Genomic DNA, 20,174 nt, shown 5'->3' with positions numbered 1-20,174 from the left:
TAGGATTCTGAAGCTTAATGGCTTCGCCTTCCCACAGTCGGACAATAAAAAGAGGGGTGGAAACAAAGCAGAGCAGAGGTATCTCCTCCTACTCGATTTATTCCGTGATTCACTCAGTAACAGTGTCCTAGTGGGCAGGAACGTCAGATTTTTAATGCAGATTTAAGACACATTCAAGTGTGAAGTAAAAAAAAAGGGGTCTCCAGTAGGGTCCCCAGGGGCCACAGGAGGTGTTTAATGGCACGCAATGACCCAAACGGCCGGGCTTGTTATGGTCTCTCCACTGGAGCTCCGGGCTTTCACAGAACCAGCATTGTTGGCACGGCACTGCAGACACTTCACACAAAACACAGAGGTGACAGGGCTGTTCCCCCAGTGTGCTTCATGTACTGAATGAAATCACTATAATGAAATCAAACCCTTTCAAAGTAGACTTTCAAATTAATGCATTTGCACGTTTTATATTTACTTAGAAAATGAATGCTTATTTGATCAAGAAGGAAAAATGAACATTATGCATCTTATCTCTTTTTTAGACTGCATAATTCAACATTTAGTTTCCCTTTCCCTCATTTGAGGAATCTTTTGTAAACTTTTTTTTTTTTTTTTTTACTAGATGAGTAACATGAGCTCTTATGCTCGCATTCTCATAACATGTCAACTTTGTTGTCATCACCAAGACATAAATGGCTGTTGGACTCATATTTATGGTAGCAGATTACTGGATGTTTACAACAAAGGTTTTATGGCATATTGAATACAACATTGAACTATTGAATTACTTTAGAAAGTAAATTAGAACAAAGATGCTTTACTGTTATGATGAATGCTTGGTGGAATGACCCTTTTGGTGTGTAAAATCAAAGTAACTTCATATTTGGGTCATTGAACGTAAATAAATACACAAAAAAGGCCTATATGAAAAATGTGAACCGTAATATTTTTCATCAAGCTTTAACAAAATGGACTGCAAAATGCAGCAGTCTGGTTTTATAAAATAAAAAATAATCAACTTTAAAACTAATTTTGAATAAATAAAAAAAGCTTCTTTGAGAGAATGTTAAAAAAGCATTTCCAATGTATTTCCAAAAAAAAAAACTGTGAATGTGCATGTTTTCTGGATTGTCCTCTTGCTGGCCTCCCGCTGGATCGGGTGTAATGTAGCAGCAGCTCCCGTTGGCTGGTGGGCGGATACGTCAGCACCTCACTCCGCTTATGCCTGCTCCCGTGGATTGTGGCGGTCAGAAGAAATAAGTGATGTATCACAGGTTATCCACGAGACTGCTAGAACTTCTGAAACCACTTCCTCTCTGCACTGCGTTAAAAGGCGAGAAAAGCTTCTATCCAAACCGCATCATTGGAAAACGTTATACTGGAATCCTTTAGTATGTTTTAATATGTGCTAGCGCGTTTTTATCCCTTCATCTACACGGCAATCAATCGTCTGGAAACGTTTTTCTTTCTTTGCAACATGACTTTTAAATGTGTCTTTTTGACGCACCTGTTACTGCTTTGGGTTGGATCCGAACCTGGCGCATCTAAAGGTGTTTGGAGAAGCGCGCGCGACAGCACGACGGACGCGCTTGATGCCACAGACGCGCTCTCGCAGCACATGTTTAAACTGTATGAGAAGTGCAACATTGAACCTAACCGACTCAAAGAGGGAAATACAGTACGAAGTTTTAAAGCAAAACCTGGTAAGTAGCCTATATGGGAAAAAAAAGGAAATGTATGATGCAAACGACATGCTGCCACTAGCCTATATGACGTTTAAAACCAAACATGGTAGGCTATTTATATTTTAAAAATCTGCAATTACGATTCGCTTAATTGTATCTTCTAAATGGCTTTATTTATATTTGCTTAAAAATGACAAGAATTACACTTAATGACTTTCTCATGACAATATTTCTGTCAGCAGCCTTTCGGCTATGTTGAGGTTTGTCTCGTGCAATGCAAATGTCTTGTTACACCCCTAGCATATTTGTAGGCCTATATTGTAATGCCTAAATCTGGTCAAGTGATAAATAATGACAGGATATGATTTGTAGATGTGCCGTGCGATATCGGAAGTGTTGCGGAACAACCGCAGACGATCCGCCACGTTTTGTGAACTCTTCTTGTTAATGACACGTTGTTTGAAAACAGCTGTTTAAACCGGAAAATTAAAATAACATGCACACTCTCACGAAACAATACAGTCTTTTTTCTGCAGTCTGCTAAAGCGTTTAATCAGTGCCGATTAAAAGACTGACATTGTTGCAGGTTCTAACTCTTAAGGGAACCTAAATAAACATTTCCATATGTCTGCTCTAGGAGTAACATGTCTCCGCACTTCCTTGTGCTTTCTTCAACCCCATACACAGAACAAAAAGCCTGTTGTTTGAGCCCATATTCATAATTAATATGTAACTCAGCAGTTTCTCTCGTATCTTTGCAGAGAATGTGGAGCAGAGGGCCTCATACTGGCTGAATCTCACTTCCCTTCAGGGGTCCGAGGTGATTCTCACATCTACGTTTCACTACTTTTTTGACAAACGGCCACGCCAGAGGTCCTGGTTCTGCAAGCGCTTCAAGAACCCCTCTTGTCGCATCCCGAACTTCCAACTGCTACCCTCTGTCCGTCTTCTTTTCCGGTCTCCCTCCTTCAGCTCAGACCCAGGATCGCTGCTCGGAAACATCACCGTAGTTCCTCACAGACGCGGGACCTGGCAGAGCAAGGATGTGTCTGTCATTATAAAGGAGGCCCGAGATAAGAATCACCTTTTGATCACTGTGGAGTTTGACTATGGAGAGCAGTATCAAAGGTATTATGACCAGCACTCACCTTCCAGTCTTCCATACTTGCTGGTTTATGCTAATGACTTAGCCATTTCAGAGCCGAACAGTGTGGCTGTGAGCCTACAGAGATATGACCCTTTCATTGCAGACCAGCAGCCAACTCAATCTCCAGACTCCTCACTTGACATACGTGTGAAGCGGGAACTGGAATCGGACTTCTCTGATCCCATTGAGAACAACGAGCTCCCGGAGGTGGAGTACAACAGCTTCAAACAGCACGATTTGTGGGAAAGTGCTTACTTTGCGCTCAAGCCAAAGCCCTTCAAAAAAGAACGTCGGAGGAAAGGCCAGGAGCACGCTGATGGATTCGACAAGTCTCAGGTTCTCCGGTTTGATGAGAAAACCATGAAGAAGGCCCGGAGGAGACAGTGGAAAGAACCTCGCAGCTGTTCCAGGAGGTACCTGAAGGTGGACTTTGCAGACATCGGGTGGAACGAATGGATCTTGTCTCCCAAGTCTTTCGATGCCTTCTACTGCGCAGGAACGTGTGAATTCCCCATTCCAAAGGTCAGAGAACCTCAAGGCGCGAATCCGCGTATGCGAATGTGAATCATTTAGACATGTTGAAATATTTAAAAATGACTATGGTTAATACAGCCTCTCTAGCCAGAGATTTTTAAACAAAGAATCCCTTCAGAAAATGTTTCGGTTCCAGCGCAACTAAAGCACACCATCTTTATGTGCAATTACAGTCAAATAGTTGTACGCCTAATGGGGGTTTTAAGCACATTTTGGACACATTTTCTTTTGAAATGAGCCAGTTTTAAAGTTCCTCTGTTCTGAATAATAGAAGGGTGTTGTAAGACATAATTTCCTCTGCTCCATTAAAGAAAGCAAAACAAAAGTTGCATATCTAAACGCTACCAAACCTCATTATCCTCTCTTTTCTGCCCTTTTCAGGTGGTCCGCCCCTCCAACCATGCAACCATCCAGAGTATAGTCAAGGCAGTTGGGATAATTCCAGGTATCCCAGAGCCCTGCTGTGTCCCCGAGAAGATGAAACCACTCAGTGTACTGTTTATGGATGAGAGCAAAAACATCGTATTGAAGATCTACCCCAACATGTCTGTGGAGACGTGCGCTTGTAGATAGACGTGCTGCTCAGAGGGAAAAAAAGACAAATGGGCGTTGTTGTGGTTTTGAAACCGAATTTACCTTGAAGAGGCATATTGTCTTTAGTTTGCACTTCTTAGAAAGTGCATACATTTTTAAGGACTGCATTTCATATTTTATTAATGCTTATCTGTGTTATTTTCATTTCCTCTGTTTATTCATGTTTGAGTATTCAAACATTATTGAGTAACATGAGCACTTACTCTTAAACTTATTGCTTAAATTGTCGGCTTTTCAGCTCCATGACATAAATGGCTGTTGGAATTATACTTGTAGATTACTGGATATACAATAAGGTTTATAGCATACTGAATATAACATAAACCCTTTCTTTTGGCAGAGCTGTTGAAATACATTGGAAAGAAAATTAGAATAAAGAATTATTTTGTTATTGTGATGAATGTTGGATGTAGTGGCAGATTAAGTTTGTGTATATTAAAAATGTAAGTGTAACTTGATATTTGGGACATTTAAAACCATACATGATGAAGTAGCCGACATGTGAAAATGTGAACTCGTTAATCTTTTTCATCAAGCATTTACATCAAACAGTTAGCATGACTGCAGTCTCAGCAGTCTCATAGTAATTAATCTGAACTTATTTTTATATATTCAAAAGTTTGTTCTGTTAGAAAACTAAGCAGCAAAATTTTAACAATTACATTTTTTTTATGGGGGGGGGGGGGGTATTCCCAAATGGTGCTGTTGCCAATCACAAAGCTCATTGGTAGCTAGTGCTGACTAGTTTTTCCTGTGCATTTGTTTTATTTTAAGAGAAGTTACACAAGGTTCCTCTTTCCTTATTCAGACATGTTTGATGATATTGGTGTGGTGCCATATGTATGGAGTATTTGGGCCAAATGTGTCAGTGTGTATAAACAATTGTTCATTTGGATTCAATATATTATATTTTAGAGAATGTATTTTTGTAAATGTGTGTTTTAAATTATGACAACTAGCCTTATAAGTAGAATAAAATATGTTAAACCACCAATGTGTATTTTCTGCTGCATAAATTCATTGTTCTGCATTAAATGTGTTCCTATTCTTTACTAAATTAAGAAAATTAATAAAAACAATAAGAATGTCAACTAAATTTGACATCAGAAACCTGCTTGGTACATTATTTCTTGACCTGGACATCAAAGACATCTCTAACCCCCAGTCCCCACCTTCAACCCACTTCAAGAGCATCAGGTCACAAAGTGCAGGAAGTTCCAGCTCTACTTCAACAGATGATGTCACCCCGCTCAAACTAATTTGATGTAAACCCTTTTAATCCCACTAGCCCATGAATGAAAATGAGAAGCATGTTCTCAGAGAACAGAACCCAATTACTGTGTGCTGGATTGAATGGCTTCTCTGTGCAGTCAGTGTGTGAAGAGGCGACACTTGAAGATGTCAGTTGAAGAGATGTGAATGTGTTTGCTGCTTTTACTGAAGTTTAGCACTAAAAACTTGAATACAAAAACATTAAAAAAATGAATATTTTGTGTGTTGAAATTATTTATAAAATTATTATAATTAATGCAATTATTTTGCTGAAAAAAAAAAATTAAACCAGCCTAGTGTGCTTGTCTCAGCAGGTTTAAACTAGTCTCCCAGCCTTACCAGCTTACAAACCCTTCTAAAACCACGTGGCTAAAGACCAATAGATTTATCAACCTTTGACTAATTCATTAGCATAGATATTCGGCGGCAACAAACTAATGAGATGATAAATATATGGTTTCTAATGTTATCAAAAGTTGTTTTCACCTCTCAGGCTTGTAATTGTCTCCCATAGAGACCATAAAATAACAGAAGAATGTGAGAAAAAGAATCAATACTTTTCTTAAAATGAATCGCTACTTTTTCAAAAAGAATCGAATCATTTCTTAAAATGAATAGCTACTTAAAATGAATCGCTACTTTTCCTTAAAGTGAATCGCTACTTTTCCTTAAAGTGAATCGCTACTTTTCCTTAAAGTGAATCGCTACTTTTCCTTAAAGTGAATCGCTACTTTTCCTTAAAGTGAATCACTACTTTTCCTTGAAGTGAATCGCTACTTTTCCTTAAAGTGAATTGCTACTTTTCCTTGAAGTGAATCGATACTTTTCCTTAAAGTGAATCACTACTTTTCCTAAAAAGAATCAATACTTTTCTTGAAATGAATCAATGAACAAGTAAATAAAATTTACTCTATGATTAAAAGAAAAACATCATTCTCTTTCACACAAATAAACTCTCTTTCACTCTCTTTAACACTAAATAATCCCCTTTTGCAAATGTCAAGTCACCTTTAAATATATAGCGCTATATAGCAGCTTTACAGGGATAAACAGGAAAATGATCAATGATGCAAACAGAGTTCAATTTGTCTGTAAAGCTGCTCTAAAAAGAAAATAGTGTCATTGTTCAGCTGAATTCAGTTCAGTGTCGATTCAGTTCTGTTCAATTACTGTATAAAGTATATAAATTATAAAAAGAGTTCATTCAACTATTAAGCAGCTCTGGAGATAACAGTGATGTCATTGTCCAGCTTAGATCAGTTCTCACATAATGGTGTCAATACAGGCAGATCAATAATATTAAGAATGCATGTAGATGTGAATTTGCGAACTTGTACAATAAATATTTGTACTTGTATGCTAATATTTACACTCACAGCTCCAATGTAAAAACCTGTTGAATGTTGAGATTTGCACTCGCAGACAATTGTCACAAACCTGTATTCTGAAATTGAAGCTGCAGACAAGTAGTCACAAATGTTAAAATGCCATTCACAGAAATACAATGTCGCATTCGCAGTACAACCTCTATTAGGCATTTGCAACTTCTTTTTACTTTTAAAATGAATCGCTACTTTTTCAAAATGAATCGCTACTTTTCTTAAAAAGAATCAATACTTTTCTTAAAATGAATCGATACTTTTCTTAAAATGAATAGCTACTTAAAATGAATCGCTACTTTTCCTAAAATGAATCGCTACTTTTCCTAAAATGAATTGCTACTTTTCCTAAAATGAATCGCTACTTTTCCTAAAATTAATCGCTACTTTTTCAGTAGCAGTTACTTTTTCCTTAAAGTGAATTGCTACTTTTCCTTAAAGTGAATCGCTACTTTTCCTTAAAGTGTATCGCTACTTTTCTTAAAAATGAACCAATACTTTTTCAAAATGAATCGATACTTTTCTGTAAAAGAATCTATACTTTTCTGTAAAAGAATCGATACTTTTCATTAAAATGAATCGATACTTTTCTGTAAAAGAATCTATACTTTTCTGTAAAAGAATCGATACTTTTCATTAAAATGAATCGATAGGGCCTACTTTTCCTTAAAGTGAATCGATACTTTTCCTAAAATTAATCGCTACTTTTTCCAAAAAGAATCGATTCATTTCTTAGAAATGAATTGCTACTTTTCCTAAAATGAATGGCTACTCTTCTTAAAATGAATCGCTACTTTTCCTAAAATGAATGGCTACTCTTCTTAAAATGAATCGCTACTTTTCCTAAAATGAATCGCTTAAAGTGAATCGCTACTTTTCTTAAAATGAATCGCTACTTTTAAAAAAATTAATTGCTACTTTTCCTAAAATGAATCGCAACTTTTCCTAAAATGAATCGCTACTTTTCTTAAAACGAATCGCTACTTTTTCAAAAATAATTGATTCATTTCTTAAAAAGAATAGCTTCTTAAAATGAATCACTACTTTTCCTAAAATGAATCGCTTAAAGTGAATCGCTACTTTTCTTAAAATGAATAGCTACTTTTCCTAAAATGAATCGCTACTTTTCCTAAAATGAATCGCAACTTTTCCTAAAATGAATCGCTACTTTTCTTAAAATGAATCGCTACTTTTCCTAAAAAGAATCGATACTTTCTTAAAATTAATCGATATCGGCACTTAGAAGTCTGAACCACTACATTGTTTACAGTCATTGAATGTGCAATAACATGATCCGTACGCCTTTCTTTTCCCTATGCTACTACAGGGAGTTTAAAATGGGATGTGGTCAGATATGAAAATCATTGTGTGTATTTGTAAAAACTGAATCGCTTTTAGGTAGATGGCTATCAGCAGATGTATTTGGAAATGAAGCAATGTGGCACGTGTGTTCACAATCACAATAGCACAACTTGTGACAAACAGCATGCCTGCAACAGTTTCAACACGCAGAAGTGATGGGCCTGCCCTGCATCTTTCTAACAGGCCTAAACAGTTACTGAAAACCAAAGTCAATATTTAGTTTTCCAAATGAGGCCTGATCGATTAATGGCAGCGATGAAAGATGCTCTTTAGAGCGAACAGAGGATTTTCTGTGTATGAAATGACTTTCTCCTCAAGTGATTACCGTCAGGAGCGACCGCTGGGCTTTTAATTGCACCAATATTAGGCCAGTGTATACACATCTTTTCATTCAATGTGTCTTCAGAAGTTCTGTATTTACTTTCCTGAATGAGCAGAATGTTTGATTTTCTAACTAAATGCAGACGGGTGTCCTTTTGAACTTTGCAGTGAGGTCAAAACGTTGACTTTTTGGTGAACTTTCTCAGAGTGTTGAGTTTATCACCTAGCCTATGCCTATAGACTAATTAAAGGGAGACTTGCAGGGGGCTTTAACACAAAACTAAAACTAACTTTTTAGGAAGTGTGCGTGTGGCGAAGATAAACCTGAACACAACGCCACATCCTCACATTTTCTGCATAACAGCTAGGCCTATTTTGAGAGTGATGAGACCTTCAAGGACTTAATAATTGTTAGACAGGGCACTCTACTGGTCACTCAGTGTTAGTGCATGTGTGTCAAACCAGCGCTTCAATTAGTGTTTACTTTATTTTAAAATAAATTAGCATGTTTATGAGGTTATAAGAAAAAAAGAGTTTACTTTATGTAGTACCACCATATTCACAAATCTAGAACAATATAACACCTGTGTGAGATATTATTGACTGTCAAATGCAAGGACATTTACCACATAGTAGATATTTAGCTACATTAACACAAATATAAACTGACTAAATACTTGCCTAGTCCTAAATACTTGCTTCTTGACATAATAAATATCAATGCTACTGTGTGTGCACACAAAGAAAATTGTACTTTATATGTTCCATATTTCTAGATGGCTAAAATCAGAGGCAAACACATGGGGAATATGTTTAAATTCTTTAATGAATACAATGACTGTACTTAGCCTATCTAAAAAAAAAACGAACAAGACAATATTTAAATAAATACATCCTCCTTGTCGTTGTGCTGATAGAAATGTTAAAAAGAATATTGTAAAATAAAGATTTGGTATTCTGAAGGGATGGATTTTTCAAATATAAAATCTCTTTACAAACAATGTTACTCTAAACGTATAATACTTTAGTCAGCTGTTAGCAAACCTAAAAATGCTGGAGCATTTTACTCCGTTTCTCAATAGCATTTACATGTAGCCTACTAATCCTGACATTTGTAAGGCACTATTAGGTTGAAAATGATCAGGCAATTCAACAGTATTAGTCAACTAAATGGGACAGCTATTTATAAAGAGAAAGTTATGCATGTCTATAGCCACCTAGTGGCCTACCCTGAACTGCACGACCAAAGCTCACTACATGGCTGAAATGACAATGACCGGTGGAGAAAATGACGACGCTTTACTGTTTATAAATGGTTGAAAGGTTCAAGTTTTTACCACGTCTGTAACGTATTGCTATTTGTTACAGCAATATACCTGCTCTGTCCAATAGCAGCCTAACTACAAATGTCCATCATTAAGTAGCCTAAATGCACAATTTATGGTCAATGCATAATAACATATTAAAGTGCGCCAGAGTTTTTCTTCTTAATTATGTGATGTCATGTGACGTGAGAGGTGGTGACGCTCTCGAAAGTACTCGTGACAGATGGGGCAGGTGAGTTTCTCCTCTCTCCTCCGCCTCACCTGAGCCTCTGCGGCGAACTCTTTCTTATGATGGGACCTCATGTGAAACACCAAGTCGGAGGTCATTCTGAATGAGAGGTTGCATTTGGCGCACCAGTTCTGTACTGAAACACCCATTGGAGTGAAAGTAGGGGGAAGAAGTGTCAACGAAGATGTAGACTGCAGCTGGCCACCTATAGCTCTGGTCCAATGCTCGGGTGCGTAATAGAAGGATCCTCCTGTAGCCAGAGGAGCGGACATCACTCCACCTGCATGAGTGCCTGGCAAGTCAGCGTGAAACAGGTGCGAAGCCAGTACATTTCTGTATCCTAGAGAAGGTTTTGATTTGAAAGAGTCTGAGATAGTATCCGAATCTGGTGGTGAAGTGTTCTGAAATTCCGCGATGGTGCGTTTGCTGGGTTCACAGAACGCGCTCTTCTGTTCCGAGTGCGCGCTCTTGGGTACAACGAACGAGAACGCGCTGCAGTCGGATTGTAGGCCTACGTCAGGCGCCAATACATCTCGTGATGACTGTTCAGGGTTTGACTGCTCTGAGGGTTTTCTAACCTCGGTAAATGCGCTGTTTTTATTTCTTTTTGACTCACTTGTCGAAAAGTTGTCTGTTGATTCTGACGAATCCTGAAAATGCGGATAGTCTTTGTTGACGTTGGCGTGATTAGTGGTGTTGGTTCTCTCCAATAAAACTGTTTTTTTGTTCCTGGGGCTCAAGGAAGCATCGTGTTTTCTTTTTCGAAGTATGGCCATGTCTTCGGAAGAATCGTTCCTTTTGTGCTCCAAATCTCTTGCAATGTTGTGAAAATCTATGACTTTGCGTTGTCGCTTGACTTCTTGTTTCTGTTCGTTGGTTGGCCGGATAATATCTACTTTTTCCTGCGCACATAAAAAACGACAGTGGGCAAGGAAAGGGTTTTCGTTCTTGAAGGCCTGGCCGCATCTCGTACATATATAGTCTGCATATAAAGAGAAACAAACGCTGTCAGAGCATGATAATAACAATAACAGGCAATTTTACGTAAACACAGTTGGCAATTTAAATGTGATATTTGTATCCATATTGTTTTCACGCATTTCTGAAAACCTTAATGATATATCTAGGCTATATTTTTTTACATTATGAATAAAAAGTTGCCTTAAACCATTTGATCTGAACAAAACGTGTTAAATATTCAAGAGTGGATTTCTTGTCACATAAAAACAAAATGGCTTCCTGCATTATGGTGGACAAATGATTTTTTCCCTTAAATATTATTAATATTTCACAAAATACAGCTAATATTTAAAGAAAGAATGCAATATTATGCCAAACTACTTATGTGAATGTCTGCATTTTAAGGACTTTTTTCTTTTTACATAATATTTTTACTTTAGCCCTAAAAAAATAGAAGTTGAAAGAGGTGTACAAGTTATTTTTGTGTAGAATATTATTTGTGTTTGTAATTTATTTCCTTAATTTATTCAGTCAAAAATACACAAAAATAATATCATTGACCTATGAACATTCCATGACATGTTGAGGTTATATTAACTGGTTTAACATGATTTGAGCATTAATTAATGCATTTATGCCATTAATAATGAAATAAATAATAATAAAAATTTAGCTGCTACTCACCATCTGTCAGGGTTTTTGTCTTTATGTCTCCAAACCCCAAAAGATGAGACAACTCCTTGTCGTACCAAACAAGCAGTTCCTCCCCTTGTTTCACATCTCGAATAGTCTGAAAGTGCAGCTGTCCTCCTTTCAAGTAGGCCTCAGTATTCTGTTCTTCTGCGCTCACTGCAGCCTGTACTAACCGTAGCCAAGGAACTACAAATGGAGAGCCTTTCATCGCCTCAGGATCTACCTGTTGATAGAGGGACATATTTGCCATTAGAGAAAATCTAAAACTGAAAAAAAAAAAAATCTTTACAAGAAAAGTAACATTTGACCTTTTGCACTGCATATTTAATACAAATTAAATATCTGCATTACGCATGTTTCATTTACTAACACAGCAGAAAACAGCAAATATTGTAAAGTGCAGTCTAAAATAAAAAACCTTTAGATTAAAATGTAAGTGTATGCATGTTTAAATATGCAGTGAATGCTATACTCACCCTAAATACATATGATTTATTCCGTTTGTCAAAGGATTTCAGTGCAATGAATGCTATAGTGTCATAAAAGTTATTATGGAGAACACATGGTCCGAATGATGTTCCGGCTGGTACATCCTGTGTAACTTGTACACTAGTGAAGAAATCCGGGACGTGGTGATGGAGAAATTTGCTGTCATTAGTCCACAAGGCGCGAGGCATAAAACTCTGCTCCATGTTTTATTCCTGAAAATCTGAATAAAAATAATGAGAATGAGTGACATGTAGCCTAAATAATGTTTTCATGCTTAAAACAACAGCCTAATGATTTTTCATTGTAGGCAGTGATTTCATTCAGTTCGACTGATGAATAAATCGGTCTGTGTATATTGTGCGAAATCTATTGTTGAATCAGAACTTTACAGTTTTTCTATTACTTTTTATTTTGTTTGATTGTCTAGAGACTGTATAGGCTAATGACGTTTAAATAATCAGCCGGCATTTTTGTATAAAATGTAAGATCTTAAAATGATGCAGTAAAATCGCAACTTACCCAATTTAGGTTAGCGTTGAGGATGTTCAGGAACAGGTGCACAATCCAAGGAGATGCGATTTGAAATTATCCACCGAGAGCTCGCGATCACGACTGTCTCCTGATCCTGACAGTCCCTGGACTGTCTCTCGCGCTGTGCAGTCACGCACTTATCCACGCTGAGGACGCGTAGCTGATGCGCCTCATTTCTCCCCAAACCCCCCAGGTGGCGTTTTGATTGGTGCTCCACCAGCTTTGAAGGCGTGTTAATTAGAAGCGAGGGTAATCAATGACAGAAGTCAGAGACCGTTAGATTGTAAAGTACCTACCACAAAAGACTGTATATGCTCAGCCTATGTATGCACATTTAAAACGGGTCTCTGAGTTATAAAGCCAGTCACAACGAGTAGCCAATGTCGATCAAAATCCAACTGTTAGATTTTGTGATGATTTTGTGACTTTTTTGCCTCTTCTGCTTATCTAATTTTATTATTTTATTTCAGAAATAAATAGGCTTATAGGTTACTTTCAAAGATGAATTGACTTTTTTATTATTAGGCTACTTTGCGCATGTTGAGTGGTTCGAATAACATAGCCTAATTATTGCTGTCAAATCGATTAATCGCGATTAATTGCATTTAACATAAAAATTGTGTTTACATCATAGCCTATATGTGTGTGTAAATATATTTTTTATATTTATATTATATATCTGTGACTGTGTATGTACGTGAGGCTTCAAAAAAATTCTTAAATACTATTTGTTTAGTGCTATGTTTACTGATTATATATATATAGGCCTATATAGGCTATAATCACTCAACAAAATGCATAAAAAGCAAAATAGTAGGCTATTTAAGAAATTTCGTTGAAGCCAGCAGTCTCCCTCTCCCGGAAAGAGGAAGTTTTATTTGCTGTTGCCTGCTCGCTGTCCGGTCTGTGGTCGCTCCTCCAAACATTTCTCCTTGAGGAGGAGCTTTCTATGTTTTGAAAGCGGACTCAGATGACTGCCGAATATAACACAGTGACAATACATTCAATAAATTTAATGGAAAAGAGTAGTTTTCATTTTCTGCAGGATTAATATGAAATGCTTTCTATTCCAGTGCAATTGGATAGATTCAACTGATGAAATGGCACGTTCTCTGATTCTTCTTGTGGGTATTTTAGTGATTTTGATGCCTAGTCTTCATACTGGAAAAGCTGAGCCTTATTTTGAGGAAGAGAAGAGGTCTTGTCAAGGTGCTTTCGACTTGTATTTTGTCCTCGACAAGTAAGTGGCCTTTATATTTATGGCATCTTATTCTCTTCTCACCGCGCACTGCTGCGTGACGCCTCTGATCGACGCCCTCAGACGCGCGTGGTCCGCTATTATAACAAAAGTCATTCGTTTAGACAGCCGAATAACAGCTGAATTGATCTAAATGCTTTGATATCAAAACAAGTTGTTGATTTTTTTAAATAGATAGTAATTTGTTGGAATACATAGCTACTAGCAGGAAACGTCCGATGAGATCTGGAGCTATTCCCAGAGGAGACCGTGGCAGGATAAGAGAACAATGTCTCATGGAACTGACATGAAGTTTGAACAAAATTCCAAACCATAAAAACACTGAACCATTCACTGCCTCGACAACATTAACATGCAGTGTTGCTTATGGTTTTCCTGATTGTTTGTGGATTCCTAAAAAAAAAAATGTATATTGTCAAATGGCTTTAAACGCAGCAGGAGGACAGGACTCTGCCTCAGGCGATGCTTTAACAAACATGTCTCTCACCTGGTGCTGTTCCCATGCGCATTTGTGCATCATTATCTCAGGGGCGTCTCAATCATAAAAGGCAAAGAAATATACCTCATCATGATATAAGAGCATGCACTATTATCAGTGGCGGTTCTAGCCCATTTCAACTGGGGGGGCCAAGCTGGGGCCAGTTGTACTGTTAGAGGGGCCAGTTACATTTAGACCTTATTGTTGTCATATCATTTTCTGCACTGCTGCAGGCATTAACAGGGAAAATACCGTGTTTATAATCATTCAACAATGTATTTGCATTTCCATTATATTTTTACATTTGCATTACATATTCAGTATTAGTCACAGTAACTGTAATAGACATGATGTCCTTCTTTCTCTTCATTTTGAGAACTATAGAGCAAAAGCAATGGGGACCAAGAAGCTTATTAATTCATTTACTGAAAATAACTGACTTGATATGTCTAACCGTTTACAGGGTTCCTGCACACTTTTTAGAGTCCAATTTAAGGCTTTTTAAGACCTAAAGAAATCAAAATTAATACCGTACATTAGAGGTGTGCAATATTGACAAAAATATATTTCAACATTTTCAACATTTTGTTAATAATTAGATAATATTTTACTGATTGTGTTTTTGTGCTGGTGCCATGGCTGGTTTAGGCCTGTTGTTGACAGCTGACTCACGAAGATATTCCTATTTTTCATATTCTATGCAGTGGTCGATTCACAGCAGTGACAGAAATACATTTTTTAATTAAGGGGCAATATTTGCCACCTTAAATTGATTTCCAGGGGCATTTTCACCTATATATGGACATTTTTTCTAAACTTATTTAGAGTTATGCATCACCTTTTATGTCAAATACTAACATTCAAATTATACAGTAATTATACTTATTTATACAATAATACTTAATTATACAATAATTATACAGTACCACTGTTACCAGTCAAATTAATTAATTCAATCAAAATCCATCTTTGCAGTGCAGAGGTGACACAGAAGTGGCATTAATATATTTACACTCCATTTACAATTGCATAAATAAAGCTATGAGATTTTTTTCAAATCAATATTTAAATATGAAATTATTTCTAAGTTTAACGTTTTAATTAAAGGATACTTTAAATATGAAACTAAAACCGCCAGTAGGCGGCGGCAAGTCCCTGTAAGAGGGATTCATTCATTCAAACGATTTGTTCAAACGGCCGATTTATTCGGGAAAGAAGCAAGTGATTCGTTCAAAACGCGGATTTCAGTCAAGAAATCATCGCTGTGTTGCATTGAGACTCACTACGGTTTCATTATGAAATTCTAGTCGGCGAAATAAAGGGAAAACAAACAATATTGACAATATTGTGTCTAAAAAGTAACTCCCAATGTTAACTTATTTTTAATTTAACTGTTGTATAACATAAATATCACAGTTGCAATTGTGCACGGGAAAACGGCACTCTTGCTGATGTGATATTCTAATATAAGAACATAATATGATATAAATATAAGACAAAAACTAATTTGGGGACATAGCCTACCTATGAACTGCACACAGCAGTGAAAGGACGATAGACAAATGCTATGTCAGCTCACAGTGCCTCGTACATACCGTGAAACTTCAAATAATAGCCGAGTCCCGAATAGACGCCTGTCTCTTTTACACGCCTGGTGTGGCGACAGGTTTGGGTACATAAAGGCCGGTCTCAAATAGAAGCCGGGTCTGTTTTTAGTTTCGGGTTGTATTTTATCTTCTAAAACCCGTCAGAGCGTCCACTTGCTGCGCTTGACAGTGCATAACGAGCAGAGAGAGAGAGAGAGCGCCCCGGCCGCGCGCGCGCACTCACCTCTTCAAACATTCTGCCGCGATTCCCGCGAATGTGATGCGAATTGTCACGTGAAAATGCAAATCCACAAAGATAGAAAAATAAAAAAATAATACACATACAACGATAGCAAAAAACAGTTTTGTAAAAATTATTTCAAACTCCACATTTAGGGGGGCCACAAGGGGGGCCAAGCTTTTTGTCACAGGGGCACTGGCCCCCCTGGCCCCCCCTCTAGAACCGCCACTGACTATTATACAAATATAATACAAATTCCCAATTGTAAAAAAGTATGTCATGTCAAGATAAATTAAAATGCATATCTTTTTTCCTTGCAACTTACAACTGCATCCAGTTGTTTACATGTAAATGTTTGCATAATGCAAATAGTTCTTAATATTTAAGTGTGTAATGAGCTGATAGTGAGTGTAAGTGCCGAGTAGTAGCCTATGTGCCATCCTACTCATACTATAGCACCTTGGAGTGAATACTCAAACAAGCTTAAACATGCTGGAGCATGCTGTATGTCGGTTATGAAACGAACCGTTTTGTGGCCGTCAGATTTTAGTCAAATCTGAGCTAAAGGCTCAAGAGCAACATTGCAATGTCTGTAGACAATAATTTTGTTCATATAGTGTGACATCTGTGTGAAATCTGAAGGAATTCCAGTTTGAGTTCAGGTATAACAAGAATTTAGATCAATATAAAAACATAGCCAGTTCTTCCAACTAATCCTTTGTTGCACTGTTTGTGCACATGCATTTTAGTTACACTTCACAGTTAGCTCTTCTGTTTGTAAAGTTTTCTGAATGCCTTTTAGAGACCTGGATTGCATGCATCATCAAGCTTTTGCCACACTTCCACACTTTTAATCAGCTGAATGGTTTTGTCTGAAGTTTTGGGGGCTTAAATGCCACTCAGTGACCCTACACTAATTCTAAATATCAGGCCATCGGTTCAGAGAGTTTTTGGAAAGAAAACAGCTGCAGTGCTTTTCAGAGAGAGATTATCAGTGGAACGAGAATTAGTTTTATGTCACTATAGGACTTAATTTAGGGCTCCTTTTTAATAATAATAATAATAAAAACAGAGCTGATGTTTCTATAACAATATTCAGAATCAGTGGTTTGCTGAAGATTGACCTTAGTTCACAGGAAAAGAGATAAAACCAAGATTAAACTGCATCAAAGGAAACCAGCACAGTCTTGTTATTCTAGACTGCTGCATACCAGTACCACCACTGTGTATTCAGTGTAATTATTTATTTCAGTGGCCCCAAACTGTATTTGGACACACTTAAAAACCGGTCGGAATGCCTTTGCATTAGATAATAAAATATCAAATATATGTGTCATCTGCCATTAGAGGAAATTAACCCTAGAACTAAATTCTTTTCTTTTTGCCATCTTTACTTTTTAACAGATTTGATTTGAATGCAGTATCAGTATATGGAGTCAGTTCAGTTCACACAGGTGTCCTAGCAGAGTAACCAGCAGGTGTAGTTCATCCCATTAACTATGGACATTTTCCTCTTAACATTTGACAGCCAGAAAGTGTCCCAAAGCTTTGTTGTTTTATCATTTAAAAGCTGACAAACGTCTTTTTGAGAAACTTTCTTTTGGTGCTTGTTTTGTGTTTCCTTAAAATATATGGCACTTGGTTTCATATTGTCTAATCTAATGCAGTACCATTCATACATTTATAAGTGTGGCCTAAGTGTTAATTTTGGAGCCACATTATATGAAATTGCAGGTGTGTTTAGAACTGACGTCAGATTAGTATTGATTGCTCCACATGTCCAGTTTTATGTTTCCTGACCCCCTGTCAGAGATGGAGCTGTGAGCCTTTTTGGATGCTGATGTAGATGCCAGCTCTGTTTTAGGTCCTCAACCTGTTACACTCAACCATTGCCATCTGTTCCCATTCAAATGGCTGGCTCCAGGAGGAAGGGGTGTTGCTCTTTGCTAGCAGGAGGCAGATTCATCTGTCACAAAGGCAATTAGCCCTTGTTGGGAGCGCTTTGGGGCCTTTAATTAATTAGTGGCATGTGCACATTTTATAGAGTACTTAAGGACCTGCTACTCTCAGATAGTATAAGAAAAGGTGGTAATTGATATGTAATTGTGTTTAAGGCAGCCATTATAATGCACAGAAGAGATATTAGCCTCTGACTCTTTGAAGGATGTTGTTTTTCAACACACATGTTTGATTTTGTTATAGATCAGGAAGTGTCCAAAACCACTGGATTGAAATTTACTCCTTTGTGGAGCATCTTGCGGAGAAATTTATAAGGTAAAGTGCTTTAGTTTTGATGCACTATTGTCCTCTAATACCTTTAAGGAATAATATGTGAATCTTTACTTACAGCCCAATGTTACGAATGTCCTTCATTGTCTTTTCAACTCGTGGAACCACGATTATGAGACTCACAGACAATAGGTATGACCAAACACGCATCCAGGTCCTCAATGGACACTTGTCCATAACACCATTAATGTTGCACGTAAGTACACATTTTTTTTCTGCATTGTAATAACATTCCTCCAACATTTGTAATTCAGAGATGATATTACCAGAGGCTTAAATATGTTGAGGAGACAAATACCAGGAGGTGATACATATATGAATCTTGGATTGGAAGAGGTATATTTTTATTTTTGAAACAAATGAATCAATTTAAATCCACTATGCTTAAAATTAAAGTTAAAATGCTGTAAATATCAAATTGCAGGCAAATCAGCAGATATATCATGGAAATTATGGTAAGCGTCACCTTGAATCACCATGCAATTCATTCACAATTTTACTATGAGAAAATCAAGCCTCAATGAGATGATGTTTATTTCACAGGGACAGCCAGTGTGATCATAGCGCTGACGGACGGGGAGTTAAACGACTATCAGTTTGTCACAGCACAGCAAGAGGCAAGTACACAAGCCAGTGATGTCGCAACGGATGTGGCGTGTTCTCTGGCAGATTTGTAATTGACAGTGGCATTTGCTCAGTAATAGAGCTGACTGTGTTTTGCCCGTCTATGTGCAGGCGCAGAGAGCTCGGTCTTTGGGAGCCATTGTATACTGTGTGGGTGTAAAAGACTTTAATCAGACACAGGTAACACAACAACATTGTACAATGAGTTGCTTTTGTGCCTCAGATTTTAACCATAATAACTTTTCCATACTCGGGTAGTCTCAGTTAACCTGTATTGACTATATTTTATTGCTTGTTTAGCTGGCCACAATTGCAGACACCATAGAGCATGTGTTCCCAGTTATTGGAGGATTCCAGGCCCTTGAAGGAATGATAGACTCTGTAAGTGTCTCTATTTCTCTGTCTCTGTCCATGAGGGAGTGAATCACCTAAATTATCCCGTTGCGTGTGTACAGAATACAGGAGTCACTTATAACATTGCAAGAGTTGGCATTTCGTGGATGTTATCAACAAACATGGATGCTATGCCAACCGTTTAACTCAGTTGGAGTCAAATATTTTTGTCAAAAGAAATATAAGGGACCAAGACGGAAGCCACCTCAGAGTGGAAAATAAAAAAGTGTAGTAAAGTGAAAATCTTTAAATATGAAATAAAGTTGCATTGTGTAATGTAAAGTCACACTGTTAAATATAGCCTAGTCATATTGTGAGTTAAACAGTCAAGTTGCTAAATAAAGTCACGTTGTGAGACAATAGGTGTGTTCGTCTTGAAGCGGCGCTGTGCAGGCCGATCGGTGTATGACATCAAAGTACCGCCAGAGCAGCTCTGTATGCTTTTGAATCTCTCGCGAATCGCGATACTTTTGATGTCATACACCAATTGGTCTGTGCAATCGAACACTAATGTCAACTTATTCTATGAACCCCAAACCTAACATAACAGTCTACTAATCTACTGAGAGTTAGTTGACATGTAGTTGCAAATTTATGAAAGTTAGCCATGTAGTTGGAAACTTACTTATAGTTAGTACAATGTATAAAGTGGACTACCGAAATAAAGTGTTACCTATGAAGTCACATCACAAGATTTTAGTATCACTGCAAGATAGAAAGTCACATTGCAAGATATAATGTTGCAATTTGGAGATATCCAAAAGAGTAATGTTACAGCATTACCAGTTAG

The 20,174-nt window shown here is 37.4% G+C and overlaps 3 protein-coding genes across 4 annotated transcripts in view; 2 read left to right on the top strand and 1 right to left on the bottom strand.

Moving 5' to 3' along the window:
• The first annotated feature begins 1,116 nt into the window (after positions 1-1,116).
• Positions 1,117-4,111, top strand: gdf10a (growth differentiation factor 10a). The gene is made up of 3 exons (XM_056233163.1): positions 1,117-1,697; positions 2,441-3,348; positions 3,742-4,111. The coding sequence occupies exons 1-3, from the start codon at positions 1,472-1,474 to the stop codon at positions 3,931-3,933; spliced, it is 1,326 nt and encodes a 441-aa protein (XP_056089138.1). The 5' UTR covers positions 1,117-1,471; the 3' UTR covers positions 3,934-4,111.
• Positions 4,112-9,516: 5,405 nt separating this feature from the next.
• Positions 9,517-12,806, bottom strand: prdm8 (PR domain containing 8). Its single transcript, XM_056233128.1, has 4 exons — positions 12,504-12,806; positions 11,972-12,204; positions 11,487-11,718; positions 9,517-10,824 (listed from the first exon to the last, which is right to left on the bottom strand). The coding sequence occupies exons 2-4, from the start codon at positions 12,185-12,187 to the stop codon at positions 9,776-9,778; spliced, it is 1,497 nt and encodes a 498-aa protein (XP_056089103.1). The 5' UTR covers positions 12,188-12,204; positions 12,504-12,806; the 3' UTR covers positions 9,517-9,775.
• antxr1d (ANTXR cell adhesion molecule 1d) overlaps positions 10,064-20,174 on the top strand; it is a 30,275-nt gene continuing 20,164 nt past the window's right edge. The window contains exons 1-8 of one of the 2 annotated variants that reach the window (XM_056233127.1): positions 10,064-10,156; positions 18,281-18,352; positions 18,428-18,499; positions 18,622-18,703; positions 18,792-18,822; positions 18,911-18,984; positions 19,103-19,171; positions 19,292-19,372. In XM_056233127.1, coding sequence (XP_056089102.1) covers positions 18,432-18,499; positions 18,622-18,703; positions 18,792-18,822; positions 18,911-18,984; positions 19,103-19,171; positions 19,292-19,372 — 405 coding nt within the window. In that variant the 5' untranslated portion in view covers positions 10,064-10,156; positions 18,281-18,352; positions 18,428-18,431. Of the gene's footprint in view, positions 10,157-13,491; positions 13,756-18,280; positions 18,353-18,427; positions 18,500-18,621; positions 18,704-18,791; positions 18,823-18,910; positions 18,985-19,102; positions 19,172-19,291; positions 19,373-20,174 lie in introns of those variants that run through there. The other variant, XM_056233126.1, reaches the window with a different exon arrangement.

The sequence above is a fragment of the Rhinichthys klamathensis genome, unplaced genomic scaffold (genome assembly GCF_029890125.1).
Source record: "Rhinichthys klamathensis goyatoka isolate OS25496 unplaced genomic scaffold, OSU_Roscu_1.1 h1tg000360l_1, whole genome shotgun sequence".
Taxonomy (NCBI): domain Eukaryota; kingdom Metazoa; phylum Chordata; class Actinopteri; order Cypriniformes; family Leuciscidae; genus Rhinichthys; species Rhinichthys klamathensis.
Note: the sequence above shows the minus strand (reverse complement) of the source record. Positions and strands in the feature narration are given on the sequence as shown.